The sequence below is a fragment of the Moschus berezovskii genome, chromosome 8 (genome assembly GCF_049115385.1).
Source record: "Moschus berezovskii isolate FMDL1 chromosome 8, NW_MosBer_1.0, whole genome shotgun sequence".
Classification (NCBI taxonomy): Eukaryota; Metazoa; Chordata; class Mammalia; order Artiodactyla; family Moschidae; genus Moschus; species Moschus berezovskii.
In genome coordinates, this window is record NC_142467.1 from 30102958 (window position 1) to 30119263 (window position 16306).

The 16306-nt window shown below is 37.9% G+C and overlaps 1 protein-coding gene across 3 annotated transcripts in view; it reads right to left on the reverse strand.

The window, feature by feature from the left end:
* The window catches only part of MSH3 (mutS homolog 3), a 180805-nt gene that overhangs the window by 89636 nt on the left and 74863 nt on the right, over nucleotides 1-16306 (reverse strand). For all 3 annotated transcript variants that reach the window (XM_088838507.1, XM_088838505.1, XM_088838506.1), the window contains exons 13-15: nucleotides 10502-10634; nucleotides 1106-1293; nucleotides 40-208 (exon numbers count right to left, since the gene is read on the reverse strand). In XM_088838507.1, coding sequence (XP_088694633.1) covers nucleotides 40-208; nucleotides 1106-1293; nucleotides 10502-10634 — 490 coding nt within the window. The remainder of the gene's footprint in view (nucleotides 1-39; nucleotides 209-1105; nucleotides 1294-10501; nucleotides 10635-16306) is intronic.

Sequence of the window (16306 nt, forward strand, 5' to 3'; positions counted from 1 at the left end):
GAGGAAAATCAATGTAAAAGAAAAGTATTTCAATATTACCTCCTGTCCTGATACAGTCACATATTGTGCAGAAGGATTTTTTAGTATTTTTCGTATTTCTTGCAAATGTGTTTGGATCTTGTTGGTAACGTCTTGAATTTCATCCTTCCTCTTTTTTATTAAAGGGAAGTCAGAAAGGTCTTTGAATAATTCAGTTTTATCCCCAATCCTAAAAAAAAAAGAAAAAATGCAAATACATATATTTAAGCCTATTACTTATACTAATTATCAATTATTTTTCAAAACATAATGAAAGGGACTTTCCTGGTGGTCTTCTGGCTAAGACTCCATGCTCCCAATGCAGGGGGTCCAGTGCTCGATCCCCGATCAGGGAACTAGATCCCACAAGCTTCAACTAAAAGAGCCTGCATGTCACAACTAAGACCTGACATAGCCAAATAAATACATATTTAAAAAAAAAACATAATGAAAGACCAAAGGGTGGAGAAGTCAGGAGAACAAGATTCTAATCCCAGCTCTTCCAAAATATTTCTGGGTAAGTTTCTTAATTTCTTTGAAGACAGAGAAAATTACCCCAACATCACTTTCATTTTGCAAGTTCATGATTGTCATGAGGAAACCAAGAGATGGAATTCAACATTTGTTGTATATTCAGAAAATAAACACAAATGAAAATACTGTCAAATCTGTTTTCTTATCCACAAAGTTCTTTGTGGGATAAAACGTAAAATGACTACCCCTTAAAGGATAACTTTACTTCTGCAGTTTCTACATACAAAGCAGACCATCTCTGACTATCTAGCAAATAAGCACAAGATCCCATCTGCCATCAACTTTTGGATTAATAAACTGCTACTACTTGCTCAGCCTGGACTTCATCATCTGATATCTGAAGAAATACCATATTTGTTCTGTATGACGGAACTGACTAAATGCTAAGGGTTATTTCCAGTTGTAATACAGAGCCTTTAGTATTCAATCACATTTCTAGTTTTATATGCAACTTCTACTATTAATTCTAAGGGAAGCTTAAGTATCCACATATCAAATTGTAAATACATTACTTTCACTACTAGAAAGGAAGAACTAAGGGTCTGCTACTTACTTGGCAGCTTGTTCATTGAGTATCTTTAAGTAATGCTCCACTGGACTGAGGAGTTCAGGAATTTCTAAAATAAATGTCTGGAGCAACTCTGACTCAACATGGGAATTCACAGCAGGTATTAGTGCTTGAAATTCTGACTTCAAGTGATACAGGGTTTTAACAATCAGGAAGAACTCTTGCGTAGAACACTGAAAAGAGAAATATCTTTTACCCAAATAGCATAAGATACATGAAACTGAAATTCAGTTATTCAGTTAGAATAAAAGAAAGGAAACGGTAACCCACTCCAGTATTCTTGCCTGGAGAATCCCACGGACGGAGAAGCCTGGTTAGGCTACAGTCCACAGGGTCGCAAAGAGTCGGACATGACTGAGCAACGGAACGGAACGGAATTGATCGCAATAAATGCTGCTGCTGCTGCTGCTAAGTCGCTTCAGTCGTGTCCAACTCTGTGCAACCCCACAGACGGCAGCCCACCAGGCTCCCCCATCCCTGGGATTCTCCAGGCAAGAACACTGTAGTAGGTTGGCATTTCCTTCTCCAATGCATGAAAGTGAAAAGTGAAAGTGAAGTTGCTCAGTCGTGTCCGACTCTTAGCGACCCCATGGACTGCAGCCTACTAGGCTCCTCTGGCCATGGGATTTTCCAGGCAAGAGTACTGGAGTGGGTTGCCATTGCCTTCCCCTTGCATAAATGAGTTAATTGAAATAAAGTATTGTTGATATGTCCTAAATGTTAAATCAACAGTTTAAGTACTTTATAAGGTAAAGCTATAAAGAAAATTTGAGGCAAGGATAGGAAAACCAATACTTGTCAGTATTTTTTCATTTTAAAATATGCTGATCACAAAACAAAAATACAGTAAACAATGTCACAAATAAAAAGAATAATTCTGGGAAAAATCTGCAAAATATTTAAGAGATAAAGGTCAAAATTCTCTCAAGTATAATGCTGCTGCTGCTGCTGCTGCTGCTAAGTCACTTCAGTCGTGTCCGACTGTGTGTGACCCCATAGACGGAAGCCCTTTCACTTTCAAGTATAATGAGATTTTACAAATTGGAAAAGATGAATAATTCAAAGAATAGTGGCTAAATGAACTGAATAAACTCACAGAAAAAAAAATGTCCAATAAGCACATAATTAACCTCACATATAATTAGGACAAGCAGATTAAAATGACAAGATAGCATTTTTCACTGGTCAGAATGTCAAAGATTTAAAAGTATGATAAGAGCCAAGTCACAGTAAGTATGAAAAATGACACTTTCATATATTAGTAGAGGCATAACCTTCTTGAAGAGCAATTTGGCATATATTTATAATACAAAGTATAACACTCTTTGACTACACAATTCCATTTTAGAGAATTTTAAAATATTTTTCACAAGTAGTAAGAGAAAAAATGTTTGTATCTGAATATTTATAGTAGTAGTTTTGGTAATGATATTAAAAAGATGAATAAAAAACAAATACCCAGAAATTGAGATATTAGGAAAACTTCATTCAGTGTACAATTATAAGACAGCTAAAAATCTAACACATCTGTCAATACTACTGTACAGATTAATACGGAACTTCATAATTTCAACATATAAGTGTGTATATTATATAATATATATACCATATATTTATCTTACACAGTAAAATTTCATTTGTGATTCTTTAAATTATATATGTTATTCTACAGAAGTTCGAGTATAATTTAACTTTCTCTAGTTATCTCTAGATAGTGGACATGCCAAAGGGTGGTAAAGGGAGACTTTTTACTCTTCATTTTGTACTCCTGTATACTGCTGTAATCTTGTAACATGAATGTAAGTAATTTATACTTTTGGAGCTTTGGATAAAAAAAGTGGCTAAAGAATTGCATCTAATTTCACTCTGTCTTGAAGCTATAGTCCAAGATTGTTTTAGAAAACATGAAACTTCAAGAATAATTAGAAGAAAAAACAACAGCAATAATCTCAGAAGCTACAAAGTAAACAGACTAAGGGTAATTTGACTTAGAAGACTCTAGGTATTTGAATCTTAAGCTTGCTGTGAGGAAAACTAGGACTCAACTTGAGTTACACCCAGAATCCTAAGACTCAGGAATTGGGGGCACAAATTATCTTTGAAAGTGGAAGCTGGGGATTTGGGAGTGGAGAAAACAATTGGCTGAAAGTGAGTTATGCAGCAATTAAATCCCTCAATCCCCTATTCCTCTTCAAGTCACTAAAGGGCCACCATTCTCCTACCCTACAAAGACTGTAGTGGACCCTTGAACAATGTGGAGGTTAGGGGTGCTGACCCTCCACACAGTCAAAACTCTGAACAGAACTCTACAGTCAGCCCTCCAGACCTGTGTTTCTATATCCATGGATTCAAACAACCATGGATCACGTAGTACTGTAGTACATATTTAATGAAACAAATCTACTGTAAGAGGACTTACACAATTCACACTCATGTTGTTCAAGGATCAACTGTAGTTTTAGTCTCTGGAGAAGGTAAAACATAGGTATCCGAATCAGCTTCAGGCACAGTGAAGGATAAGAGTATCACCAAAAGCAAAGGATTAAAAGAATGATTCCAGACTGAATGTTGAGATTCCCAGCTGTCCCCACTGAGCTCACAGAACACTGTTAGCCAGTCAGAAAGCTGGAAGAGTCCCTGGGGAATCTCACAAGCCCAAGAGAAAAATTATAAAGACAGCATATAGCAGGAATTCTCCCCATTAATGGACCATAGAGTTCACACAACAGTTCACCTCATAATCTGCAAGCCACAGCCAACTACTCAGAGCTTACTACCTGCATTCTAGTTTCCTACTCTTTAAAAATGATCAGACAGATTAAAAATTCTTTTTTTAATATAAATTTAATTGGAGGCTAATTACTTTACAATATTATAGTGGTTTTACCATACACTGACATGAATCCTCCATGGGTGTACATGTGTTCCCCATCCTGAACCCCCTCCCAGCTCCCTCCCCATATCATCCCTCTGGGTCATCCCGGTGCACCAGCCCCAAGCACCCTGTCTCATGCATCAAGCCTGGATGCATGAAATGATTCTAACATGAAATGTAAACACTAAAATAAACAACTGATTAATCAACCAACAAATACCAGAAGGAATGGAACCTATACAGGTAGAAGAAAATGTTAACAATATCCTCAATTAAACAGAGAATATTGAAATAAACAGAATCATGAATTAAGAATGGTATGTTATTATTTTAAAAGAAACATTCAGAGAACAAGAAAACAACCACAAAATTGCATAAATTAAACTATAATGGTAGAAATGAAAAATTTAACAAAAGAGGTAGAAAATCAAGGTAATAAAATTTCCAAGAAGGTAAAGCAAAAGGGTAAAGAGCTGGGTAACACAGAAGAAAGATCTATAATCAGTCCAGAAGATTCAAGAACTCAAATAATAGAGCTATAAAAGGAGATAAGTTATCAAAAAAAATAATTCAGAGGTATGTCATACATATATAATGAAATACTGCTGCTGCTGCTAAGTCACTTCAAATACTACTTACCATTAAAAAAAAATGAAATAATGCCACCTTGCAGCAACATAGATGGATCTAGAGACTATCATAATAAGTGAAGTAAGTCAGAAAGAGAAAGACAAATACCATATGATATCACTTCTATGTGGAATATAAAATATGACACAAATGAACTTATCTATGAAATAAAAACAGACTCACTGATGTGGAGAACAGACTTGTGGTTGCTAAGGAGGAGGGGGCCTGGAAGAGGGATGGATTGGAGTTTGGGATTAGAAGATGGAAACTATTATATGTAGAATGGATAAAAAATAAGGTCCTACTGTATTGCACAGGGATTATAGTCAATATCCTGTGATAAACCATAAAGGAAAAGAATATATAAAAAAAGAAGGTGAGTATATATACAACTGAATCACCTTTCCGTATAGCAGAAATTAACACAACATTGTAAATCAACTATACTTCGATGAAAAATAATTTTGAATTCAGAATTACACATCCAAACTTTAAATAGTAATTCAGAAAAATTTCCCAGAACTTGGCTGCCAGATTTAAAAGCTCCCATACAATGAATTAAAACAGAGCCAAATCACAGCTGATCATCACGAAATTTTAAAACATTGGAGACAAAAGACACAATCTTCCATTTCTAGAAGGAGAGAAAAAACAACCACCACAACAAAAAAATGTCACACAAAGAATCAGGAACCAGTATGACTTCAGACTGTTTAAAAATAACAGTAGAAGCTGTTGAAAAAGACAGCACAAAATTCTAAAGGAAAATAATTTACAACCTAGAATTTTACACTCAACCAAACTACCAATCAAATGTGAGAGCAAAACAAAGACATTTCTAGACATCAGTGTTTCAAAACTTACTCCTAATACCCTTTCTCAGGATGCCTCCAAGAATGTACCCCACCAAAATGAAGGAATAAACCAAGGGGAAGTCATGAAGTACAGAAAACAGAAGATTCAATTCAAGGGAAATAAAGGGAATCTAAAAAGATAGCTATTCAACAGGTATAACAGGCAACAAGTCCAGGTTGGATCAGGTAGGAAGGCTCAAGAACATGAAATGAACAGAATATTTGATGAAAATGAATACCTTGAGATGAGAGGACAATGCAAGTTAATAGTAAGTACACACCATAAATAGTATATATATGTGTGTGTATATATATATAAAGGATGAATGCTAAGAACATATTCAGAAAGATAATTACTTATAAGAAATGAAGAAAACTGTATAAAAAAAAGAAGCCAGGTTCAACTGAACAAATGGTGAGAGCAGAATGTATCATAAAACACCTCATCTCCAGAAAAGCCGTGGCTCACTGGGAAAGATACATACAGGAAACTGCACTGTTTGCATAATTATGGAGCCTAGAAATAATTTATAGCCTAGAATTGACCTCGAGTCACTTAATGGTATAGTCTAATAAAAGTAAAGGGAAAAAAATAAACATTTTCAATAGAATTTATGAATAATGATCTCATAATTATTGCAATTTGATAAGCAAAAAAGAAAAAAAAGGAATTGGTTGTTCATGCTTAGATATGATATCAAATTTAAGTGAGCAACAGAAATAAGGTGAAAGCCAGAAGTGCTTGCAACCAAATCCTAAGTGCCCAGGGCAGGCTTCTCTCAAACTTCTTAAGCAAAACAACTCAATGGAGTCACAAGAAAGCTGGGAATAAGGGTAAAACAGTTGCTCTTGAAGACACTCATGTTCAACCCCATTTCTGGCAGCAAGCTTCTCTGTGGAAAAGCTTGAGTACACATGCGCAAGTGCAGAGGCAGATCATCACAGGACTGGAAGAACCCCAACCTAAGCTCCACACTGAAAACATGGAGTTGGGCTTCTAGCAGTCTAGCTAAGAAATTAACTATAAAACCTACAAAAGTCTGGAAACCCTCTCCTTTCAACATTTACTAAGTGCTACACCCTTAGCAGCTATGTATGATTTTCTTACAAAAGTTATTATAGTTATTGAGCAGTTAATGTAAACTCCTATCACTAGCACTATTTTCTAAGATTTAAATTTGAAGTCTTACTATCAAAAGAAATGTTTATTTCAGAGTTAGCCCACTTAGTATCCTCTATTATTATCATCATAAAAATACCTATTTGTGCCTATTCCACTGCACTTTCCACACAGCCAGATGGCCTAAGCCTACCACTTCCACAATATCCAAACAGTGTTCCTTAACATTTTCTGAATTTCACAAAATTGGCACAATCTGTACCCAGGATATCACTCACCATTTGGTGCATACAGCAGAAGCTTATTTAGAGTAATCTAATGATAAAGAATAGATATGTGTTTTATGGTATGTTCCAAGAGCCAGCTAACTAATCTATAAAAATGTGATTTAAAGCATTCAGACTTCCTAAAGTTGGTCTATACCAAATCATTTCTAATCTTCACTTTTCCAATCAATCCTTAGGCATATTCTTGTACAAACACTAAAACAGCAATAAAGGAACAACTTCTGAGTGAGTCACAAGTTCCATCAGTATAAGATGAAAGTCTAAAAAGTCATTCCTGTTCTGCATATTGGTTACTTTTAAAAGAAATCAGATTCTATTCTGTATGATCTCACTTGGATGTGGAATCTAAAAAACCAAACAAAAAGCCTGAATTAGTAGATACAAAGCACACATTAGGGGTTGTGGAGCACGGTTATGTAGGCAAAATGGGTGAAGATGGTCAAAAGGTACAAACTTCCAGTTGTGAACTAAATAAGTCCTGGTGATGTAATGGCATGGCAACCACAGTTACTAATACTGACTTGTGTATATGTGAAAGTTGCTGAAGAGTAGGTCTTAAGCACTCTCTCTCATCAAGAGACAACAAAAAAGCTTTGCAACTTTACATAGTAAAGGATGCTAACTAGAGACTTATTGTGGTGATCACATATATTGAATCCTTATGTTGTATACCACAAACTAAAATAACATTGGATATCAATTATACCTCAGTTAAAAAAATTAGATTCTGACATTAACCAGAGTTTTAAACTTTTATAAGTACACAAACTTTATGAAATGCAAATATCAAAGTACAATTTAAAGAGAAGCGGGAAGGTATAATAGAAATCACCACAGTAATAAATGATGATGTCATCTTAATGCCATGGATTGAGCTATGGCATAGCATCTTAATGCTATGATTGAGCTCTTTTGATTAGCCATTGATAAATTTTCAGCTTTGCTCCTATCTTCTTTTGAGAAAAACAAAAATCTCTAACATCTGTCAGTGAATCCTTTTTAGTAGTGAAGGCAATGTGTTCAGAGATCTGCTGCTTGATGAAGGGTAACAAGCATGGATTATCAGCCACTGGGTCAAGGTCAAAAACAAAATAACAGATGGTATGTTATCCATTCTATAACCTCAAAAATGACAACCATAATACTTCCTACTATCGGAACAGCCTCTACTCTTGCCAGCAACGCAGTAACTTCCCTGGCAGTCCAGTGGTTAAGACTTCACCTTCCAAGGCGGAGGGTATGGGCTGGATCTCTGGTTGGGGAGCTAAGATTTTACATGCCTCATGGCCACAAAACCAAAAGATAAAATAAAAGCAGTATTGTAACAAATTTAGTAAAGACTTTAAACATAGTACACATCAAAAAAAAAATAATTTTGGGCTTCCCTGGTGGCTCAGTGGTGAGGGGTTCTCCTGTCAATGCAAGAGACACAGGTTCAATCCCTAATCCAAAAAGATCCCACATGCTGCAGAGTAGCTAAGCCCATGTACCACAATTATTGAGCCTGTGCTCTAGAGCCCAGGAGCCACAACTACTGAACCCCACGTACCTTGCTCTGCAACGAGAGAGGCCACTGCAATGAGAAGCCTTAGCACTGCAGCTAGATAGTAGCCCCTACTTGTGGCAGCTAGAGAATAGCCTATGCTGCAGCGAAGACTCAGCACATTCCAAAATAAAAATAAATAAATGTTTTTTTTTAAAGTCTTGGGGGAAAAAAAACCTCGAACACAGTGCATCAAGCAATGGAACAATAGATGCCAACCCCATAACCAAGGCATACATTTTTTCCCTAGGGATCAGTATTTCCCAATTTTGACTTTTTCTTTCTTTTCAAATTTAGCTGAAGCATATGGAACAGTTACGTAAGTCCTCCTGGACACTGCAAGTATTTTCAGAAGCAGCAGTTATTATTCTAGTAAAACACTGTAAAGGAAAAAGCCTTAAAAAGGTAAAAACTAATAGAAAATTGGTCACAATTAAGGTTTTTCCAGTAGTCATGTATGGATGTGAGAGCTGGACTATAAAGAAAGCTGAGCACTGAAGAACGGATGCTTTTGAACTGTGGTGTTGGAGAAGACTCTTGAGAGTCCCTTGGACTGCAAGGAGATCCAACCAGTCCATTCTAAAGGAAATCAGTCCTGAATATTCATTGGAAGGACTGATGCTGAAGCGGAAACTCCAATACTTTGGCCACCTGATGAGAAGAACTGACTCATTTGAAATGACCCTGATGCTGGGAAAGATTGAAGGCAGGAGGAGAAGAGGACAACAGAGGATTAGATGGTTGGATGGCATCACCAACTCTATAGACAAGAGTATGAGTAAGCTCCGGGAGTTAGTGATGGACAGGGAAGCCTGGCATGCTGCAATCCATGGGGTCGCAGAGTCAGACACAACTGAGGGACTGAACTGAACTACAAGTTTGGGCACAAAAAAACTGTTCTAAAAAAATTATTAAATTAGCAAGGATTTACATTTGGGCAAAAAATAAAAGTTGCTTACATAGGGATAGCCAGGAAAAAAGATTTAATAGTTTTCAAAACTGCTGCTACATCAAAAATGGTAGTGTTCAAAAATGTAAGCCACTAAAACTCAGTCAAGGACCCTGGTTTAAATATGAATTCTGTCACTTATGAGCAAGTTATTAACCCTCCTCTTAGCATCATCTTAGCCAAGGTAATGCAAGCTGTCATAGCTTTATATAAAGACAGCAATATACATTATTTCCCACCAGTAGGAAAGTAATAAACCTTCTCAACCTCACAAAGTTTTTTTTTTATAACAAGAGTCTAATGTATGTGAATGACTTCTGTAGTAGGTAAGACACTATAAAAAGTTTATGAACAATTACAAATATCACCAACTGATTATTTTTTAATTTTAGGCATATTTTGAAGATAAATTATTTCTCTAACAAATCTCACTTGTTACTGTTATGATTTAAACTGGAAAGCTTAGGTGATGAAAATCAAAATAATGAGTTTTACTTAGCTTCAATATCCAAACTTGTCTGCATATTAATAATACCACAAATATTTTACAAGCAGATTTTTCCTTTGGTTAAGTCAAATAAGAAGTTGTTGTGAGGTCAAAAGAAATAAGGCATCTCTTCTTAAAGCAGCTAGTCTAAGTAAACTTCCTACTTTGATGATGGTCCATACTTTGAGGATGAAATAGGAGAATATCCTATATTAGAACAGTCTCTATGTGTTGCTATAGTTAACAGAAGTGGGCAAACAATGCAAAAATTGGAATAACCTCAGTTTGTGCAGTTAAAATCTCTAAGGATTCTGTTATCTGTAAGATTTTACAAAATAACAATAAAGCTTTGTGATGTTTCCTATTAATATCTGGTATCCCTGGTGGCTCACATGGTAAAGCGTCTGCCTGCAATGAGGGAGACCTGGGTTTGATCCCTGGGTCATGAAGATCCCCTGGAGAAGGAAATGGCAACCCACTCCAGTACTTGTGCCTGGAAAATTCCATGGATGGAGGAGCCTGGTGGGATACAGTCCATGGGATCACAAAAAGTCAGATGCAATTGAGCAACTGCACTCTATCCTCAAGCTGAAGAAAATGAACAATTTTAAAATATGTGATTTCTATCACACTTACTTTTTTGTGATAAATGCTACAGAGTCCTCTCTCTATGTCAGGCAATTTACGTAGATGATTTTCTATCTGACCAAACACACTGGATTCTGAATGAAGAACTTCAGATACAGCATCAAGCCGAGCATTTATTTCCCTGTTGGAACAGAGAAACAGCAATTATCAGATAAGTTAGGAACTCAGAATGTAGGCATTTCCCACTCTACTGCCCAGTACTGAGACAGCAGCCACTTAGAAAAGCACAAAGGAGATTTCATCCGTACCTGCAGCTTCTCTGCCCCATATCACTGGAATCAAAGACCAGGTACTACACTAGGAAAGTCATTAAACAGATGGGGCAAAGATGAGCTCCATAAGTTTTCCTTCCTCCAGAACAAACACACAGACTACACTTCCCAGCCTCCCCTGCAGTGAGGTATAGCCACGTACCCAAGCTCTAGCCAATGAAATACATGTAGGAAGGATTACATCACTTCTAGTCACGGCCCATAAAACCTTCAGCAGTATTTCACATTTACTGTCTCCCCCTTTGCCAACTAGATGCTGAGCCCAGGGCTATTCTGTGAGCCACCTCACCTGTTGACTCCATCAGGGTAAGTCTGTGATTAGAGCAGAAAACCTTCCACCCCATATCTGCTATCAAATGAACTTTTCATTAGCAAAAAATAACTGGTTTTTTTGTATTTAAACCAATGAGATGGAGAATTTGCTACTACTGCTTTTATTACCTGGCTAATATAATGGATCTATGGTGAGCAAATGGATTTTTTTGCTCACTACAAAAAAATCTACAGTGGATTTTCTACTCTGAAATAACTGACCATCTTGGTCAAAAATCACTTCATTCAGCCGACCAACTGCTTTGGGAGAAGTCTCAATGGTGGTAGTTGAATTGATCATATGTTTGATTGAAATGGAACTTAGACACACTGAGCCTGGGCAGAGATTGGAAGCAGTAATAGAAAGCGCAGAGGATAAAACATTAGGATATTAGGACCTCAGGAAACCATATTCAATATCAGGTGATAAATTACATAACAGAAAAGAATATGAAAAGAATGTGTGTGTGTGTGTATATATATATAAATGAATCATCTTACTGTACAGCAATAATTAACCCTATTTTGTAATTCAACTATAATAAAAAATTTAAAAAAACATCAGGAGACATGGGAGGCCAGGACTGCAACATTTTATCAATGGCTACACCTTAAGTGATGGGTCACTTGGAAAGAAATTGTGAGACTGTCAACTCAACATGGAAACTTGACTAATGTGCCCCAAATGAGATAAAACCCATCTAGCACCTATACATGTCAAAGGCCTTCACGAGGTATAATGGCCATATGCGAAAAAACTGAAACAAGTAAACATATCAAGTAGGAAATGGGCCTTCAATAAATGTTCTTTTCGATCAATGAATGAATGACAACGAACAGGCAAATGAAAAAAACGAACTGACATTTGGGGGGAAATGGGGACATCAGCTACTGAAAGCACTCTATCAAAAATCTTTTGATATCACACGCACTGATGTAAAGGGCAACCTGACATCAGAATCCTGCCAAGATGACTATTAAACTGTTTTACAATTAACTGAGAGTTTTTATCTTTCCTGTCCCTATAACTGGGCTTCCCAGGTGGCTCAGTGGGTAAAGAATCCGCCTGCAATGCCGGAGACACAGGAGATATGAGTTTGAATCCTGGGTCAGGAAAATTGGAGGAGGAAATGGCAACCCACTCCAATATTCTTGCCTGGAGAATCCCATGGACAGGGGAGCCCAACGGCCTTAACAGTCCATAGGATTGCAAAAGAGTCAGACATGACTGAAGCAACTGAACACAACACACACATCCCTATAACTATGCTGTGAAGTCATGCTTGTTCACAAAGCAGAGGCTAACTTCAGGTATCACTTTTTGTTCCATTTTTCTCTAGCTCATCCTCTGCTGCATAGAACAGGCATTTGGTTTCACATGACAAAGTAGAACAAGCCAGAATTTTGCAGACACACAGGCTGATTCTTCCATTCTCAATGCTGTGGCCTCTTAAATCTCTTCAGTTTTTTCCATTCTATTGCCTCTATACTAGTCTAAGGAAATATGACCTCTCACAAAGAGACATGTTCTACCAAAACAGCCTCGGAACTTTTCTCCTCGCGTCCACCTCTGCCCCTTTTCCCAATCCGTTCTCCACAGCACAGCCTGAGCGGTCCTCCTAGAAGCCAAACCTGTGCATGCCTTACCTCTGCCTTAAGCTCATCAATGACTTGCCATTAATCTCAGATTCAAAACCAGGATTCTTAAATGACCTGCTTACCTCACAAGTCTCATCTTAGATCACCTGTTACTCTCTTCCTCTCACTCTAAGTTTCAGTCGGACTGAACTTCTTCCAACATCTTAGATCACCTGTTACTCTCTTCCTCTCACTCTAAGTTTCAGTCGGACTGAACTTCTTCCAACATCTTGGTCACTCCAAGTTGTCTGACATCACGGCTTTCTCACCTGCTACTCACTCTGCCTTGAAGACTGGTTTCCCTTTTCCTCCCGCCTACCACCTTCCACTTTGTTTGACAGACTCCTTCTCATTCTTTCTCTGAAAGGGCTTTCTAGACTCACTAGAACTAGATTTCATCCTTTGCCATCCTTTTCTATACAACTCTGTTTTCTTTCTACAGTGAAACTTACAACTGTATTTACTTCTCCACTGTCTTTACTGCTCAACAGTAAGCTCAGTCAGTGTAAGAGTGTGTTTGTGGTCAGTCACATCCTACTCTTTGTGACCCCATCGACTTGTAGCCCACCAGGCTCCTCTACTCACAGGATTTTTCCAGGCAAGAATACTGGAGTGGGTTGCCTTTCCCCCTCCAGCGGATCTTCCCGACCGACGGATTGAACCCACATCTCCTGAGTCTCCTGCATTGGCAGACAGATTCTTCTCCACTGAGCCACCTGGGAAGTCCTAAGCTCTGTGAGAAAGGGGATCATTTCTCCAATAGCATAACTGATCATGATACATGCTCAATAAGTAGCTGCTGAAATCAACTGAATTTCAAAGACTACATATAAAATAAATCAAGATGAGGTGAAAAAATTAAATTAAGATTGTTAGGGTAAAACACTGATTTATTTTATCACAACGTTTACCCCTAAAAGCTACACAAATATAAAGTTTTATTTTAATAGCTCAATCCTGCACAAATGAAAGAAGACACCAATTGAAATAGACTAAGTTGATGCTGCAGATGGTATGAGGACAGATAAAATAATGCCATCTGTGAATGCATAAGACAGCCAGATAGCTCCTCTCTCAAAAATTATAAAGGTTGTCTGAGATATGGAAAGATAAAAGCAAAACAGGTTAATAAAAACTTAAATCATATTTATGAAGTCTTCCAAAGGACTTTTTAAAAAAATATTTTCTTGGAAAATATACAGGTAGTGGCTTTTATTTTAGCATTGTGACAGCACAGACAAGACCGTGTTCTGAATCATTTTCACATTAACCCAGCCTTCACTTGTTAGGGAGGTTAACAGCTCAGAGGTAAAAGAGTTTGAGCTAAGAAAAGAAATAACCTCAGTTCAAATCCAGGTTCTTTCATTTATCAGTTATTTAGACTTGTCCTAGCTTCTCCATCTATAAAATGGGAATAATAATGGTCCCTAAACTCATATAGAATTGTTGCAGGAATTCGATGAAATAATACATATTAAGCACTTAGCAGACTGTCTGACACACAATAACTGCTCAATACCTGTTAGCTGTCACCACCATTATTATTACAGACACCTTTGGTGGTGGTGTAGTCACTCAATCTTGTCCTGCTCTTTGCAACCCTATGGACTGGAGCCTGCCAGGCTCCTCTGTCCGTGGGATTTTCAAGGCAAGAATACTGGAGTGGGTTGCCGTTTCCTTCTCTGGGGGATCTTCCTGACCCAGGGATTGAACTCTGGTCTCCTCTGTTGCAGGTAGTCTCCTGCACTGCAGGCAGATTCTTCAGCAAGTGAGCCACCAGGGAAGCCACAGACACCTTTGTTTGGTTATGAAATTTGTTTGGTAGGTACCACAAAGAACAGCACAGGGGTGGGAGAAACAACACTGAAAACATAAGCAGGGATATATCTATGTTTAGACAAGCCACTAGGCATAGATATACAAAATGGTATTTTGTGCAAAGTGAACAAGAAAGGATTACACAAGGAAGGCCAGTCCTAGCATCTTAAGTGCTAAATCTGACTGGTAGTAGTGACCTGAAGTACTGTGCTGAGACTTGATAGGAGGTACATTGAGAAACAGTGCTATAACCAACTACCAATGTCTAACACAGTCAGGGAGAACTGGAGAGGGCGTGAGGCACTCTCTCACTGGGGCAGCCAAAGCAGAAGGCAAATCAGTAAAAATGACTTCCAATCAAGCTTTTTTGGTGTATCTCAGAACTGTTCTCTAATTGATGGGTATAAGACTTTCTAACTAACTATAATAAAATAATAGGTCAGACCACCAGAATAGAAAACAATTATTTTGGTGCAGTCAATGAGTGTGCTCAATCACACAGTCACGTGACTCTCTGCAACCCTTTGGACTGTATAGCCCAACAGGCTCCTCTGACCATGGGATTGTTCAGGCAAGAATACTTGAATGGGTTGCCATTTCTTCCTGCAGGGAATCTTCCTGACCCAGGGATCAAACGCGTGTCTCCTTCATTGCAAGGTGGATTCTTTACTGCTGAGGTATCAGGGAACCAGTCAGTGAGAGAGATCAACAAAAAAGGAAATAGCACTGCCAATTACATGATGATAAACATATTATTCTTCCATGATGTCCTATGGTACTCTACAAGTGATCATACCACAGGAAACATTCTGAACAAATGAAAAAGAGAACACCTGAGTCATTCATTTCATTCCATATGACAAAAAAAAATAATGAATCTAAGGTCCTGGAGATGACAAAGACTCTCCTTTATCACCAAAGATCCAACAAGTAAATGTGGGTGTCACTAGAGTCCTTCACATTTGAAAATCAATAGAGTGATGACGTTAGTATCTGTTGTGTGGGGCTGTCACTGAAATAGTGTATCACCTACAGCCACTGCCACAGTAAGGACAAGTGATCAGTCTGTACCTACTGGTTGCTATTTGTGGAAGATGCCTTTATTATTCTAATATAAATTTATTTGGAGGGAAAGAGATAAACTACTGGGGAAAAGTTGGGGGTTTTTTGGTAGTTGGTTCTGATTTCTTACTGAAAGGTTAGCTCTAAATTAAATTCAGACATTAACACATTGGTCATACAATATGGCTAAATCAACTACCTAAACAGCTTTCTGGTAGAAAGAAACATGAGTCATAGGCCTTCTCCTAGGGCCTAACCATCATTACTTGAATTTACCTAGCTTTGCCTTTCACATATACTATCCACTTATTCACTCAATGAAAAATTACTGAGTGTTTATAAGCACCAATTGCATAAATATAAGAAGGAGGGACTACCCTGGTGGTCCACGGGCTAATACTCAGCACTCCAAACACAGGGGGCCCGGGTTTGATCCCTGGTCAGGGAACTATATCCCACATGCTGCAACTAAAGACCCCACACGCTGCAACAAAGACTGAAGATGCCACATGCCCTAAGACTCAGCACAGTCAAAAAAAAAACAGAAGATGGGAGAGTGAAAGTCTAACAGTAGGAGCTAGAAAGCGGAACAGGAACTTGGTCAGGTGAATAATGCGGGCCACGCAGGAGCTCTGACTCAGTCCTGAGAACGAGGGGAGGCAATGGCTAGTTTTGACAAGGACATAAGGAC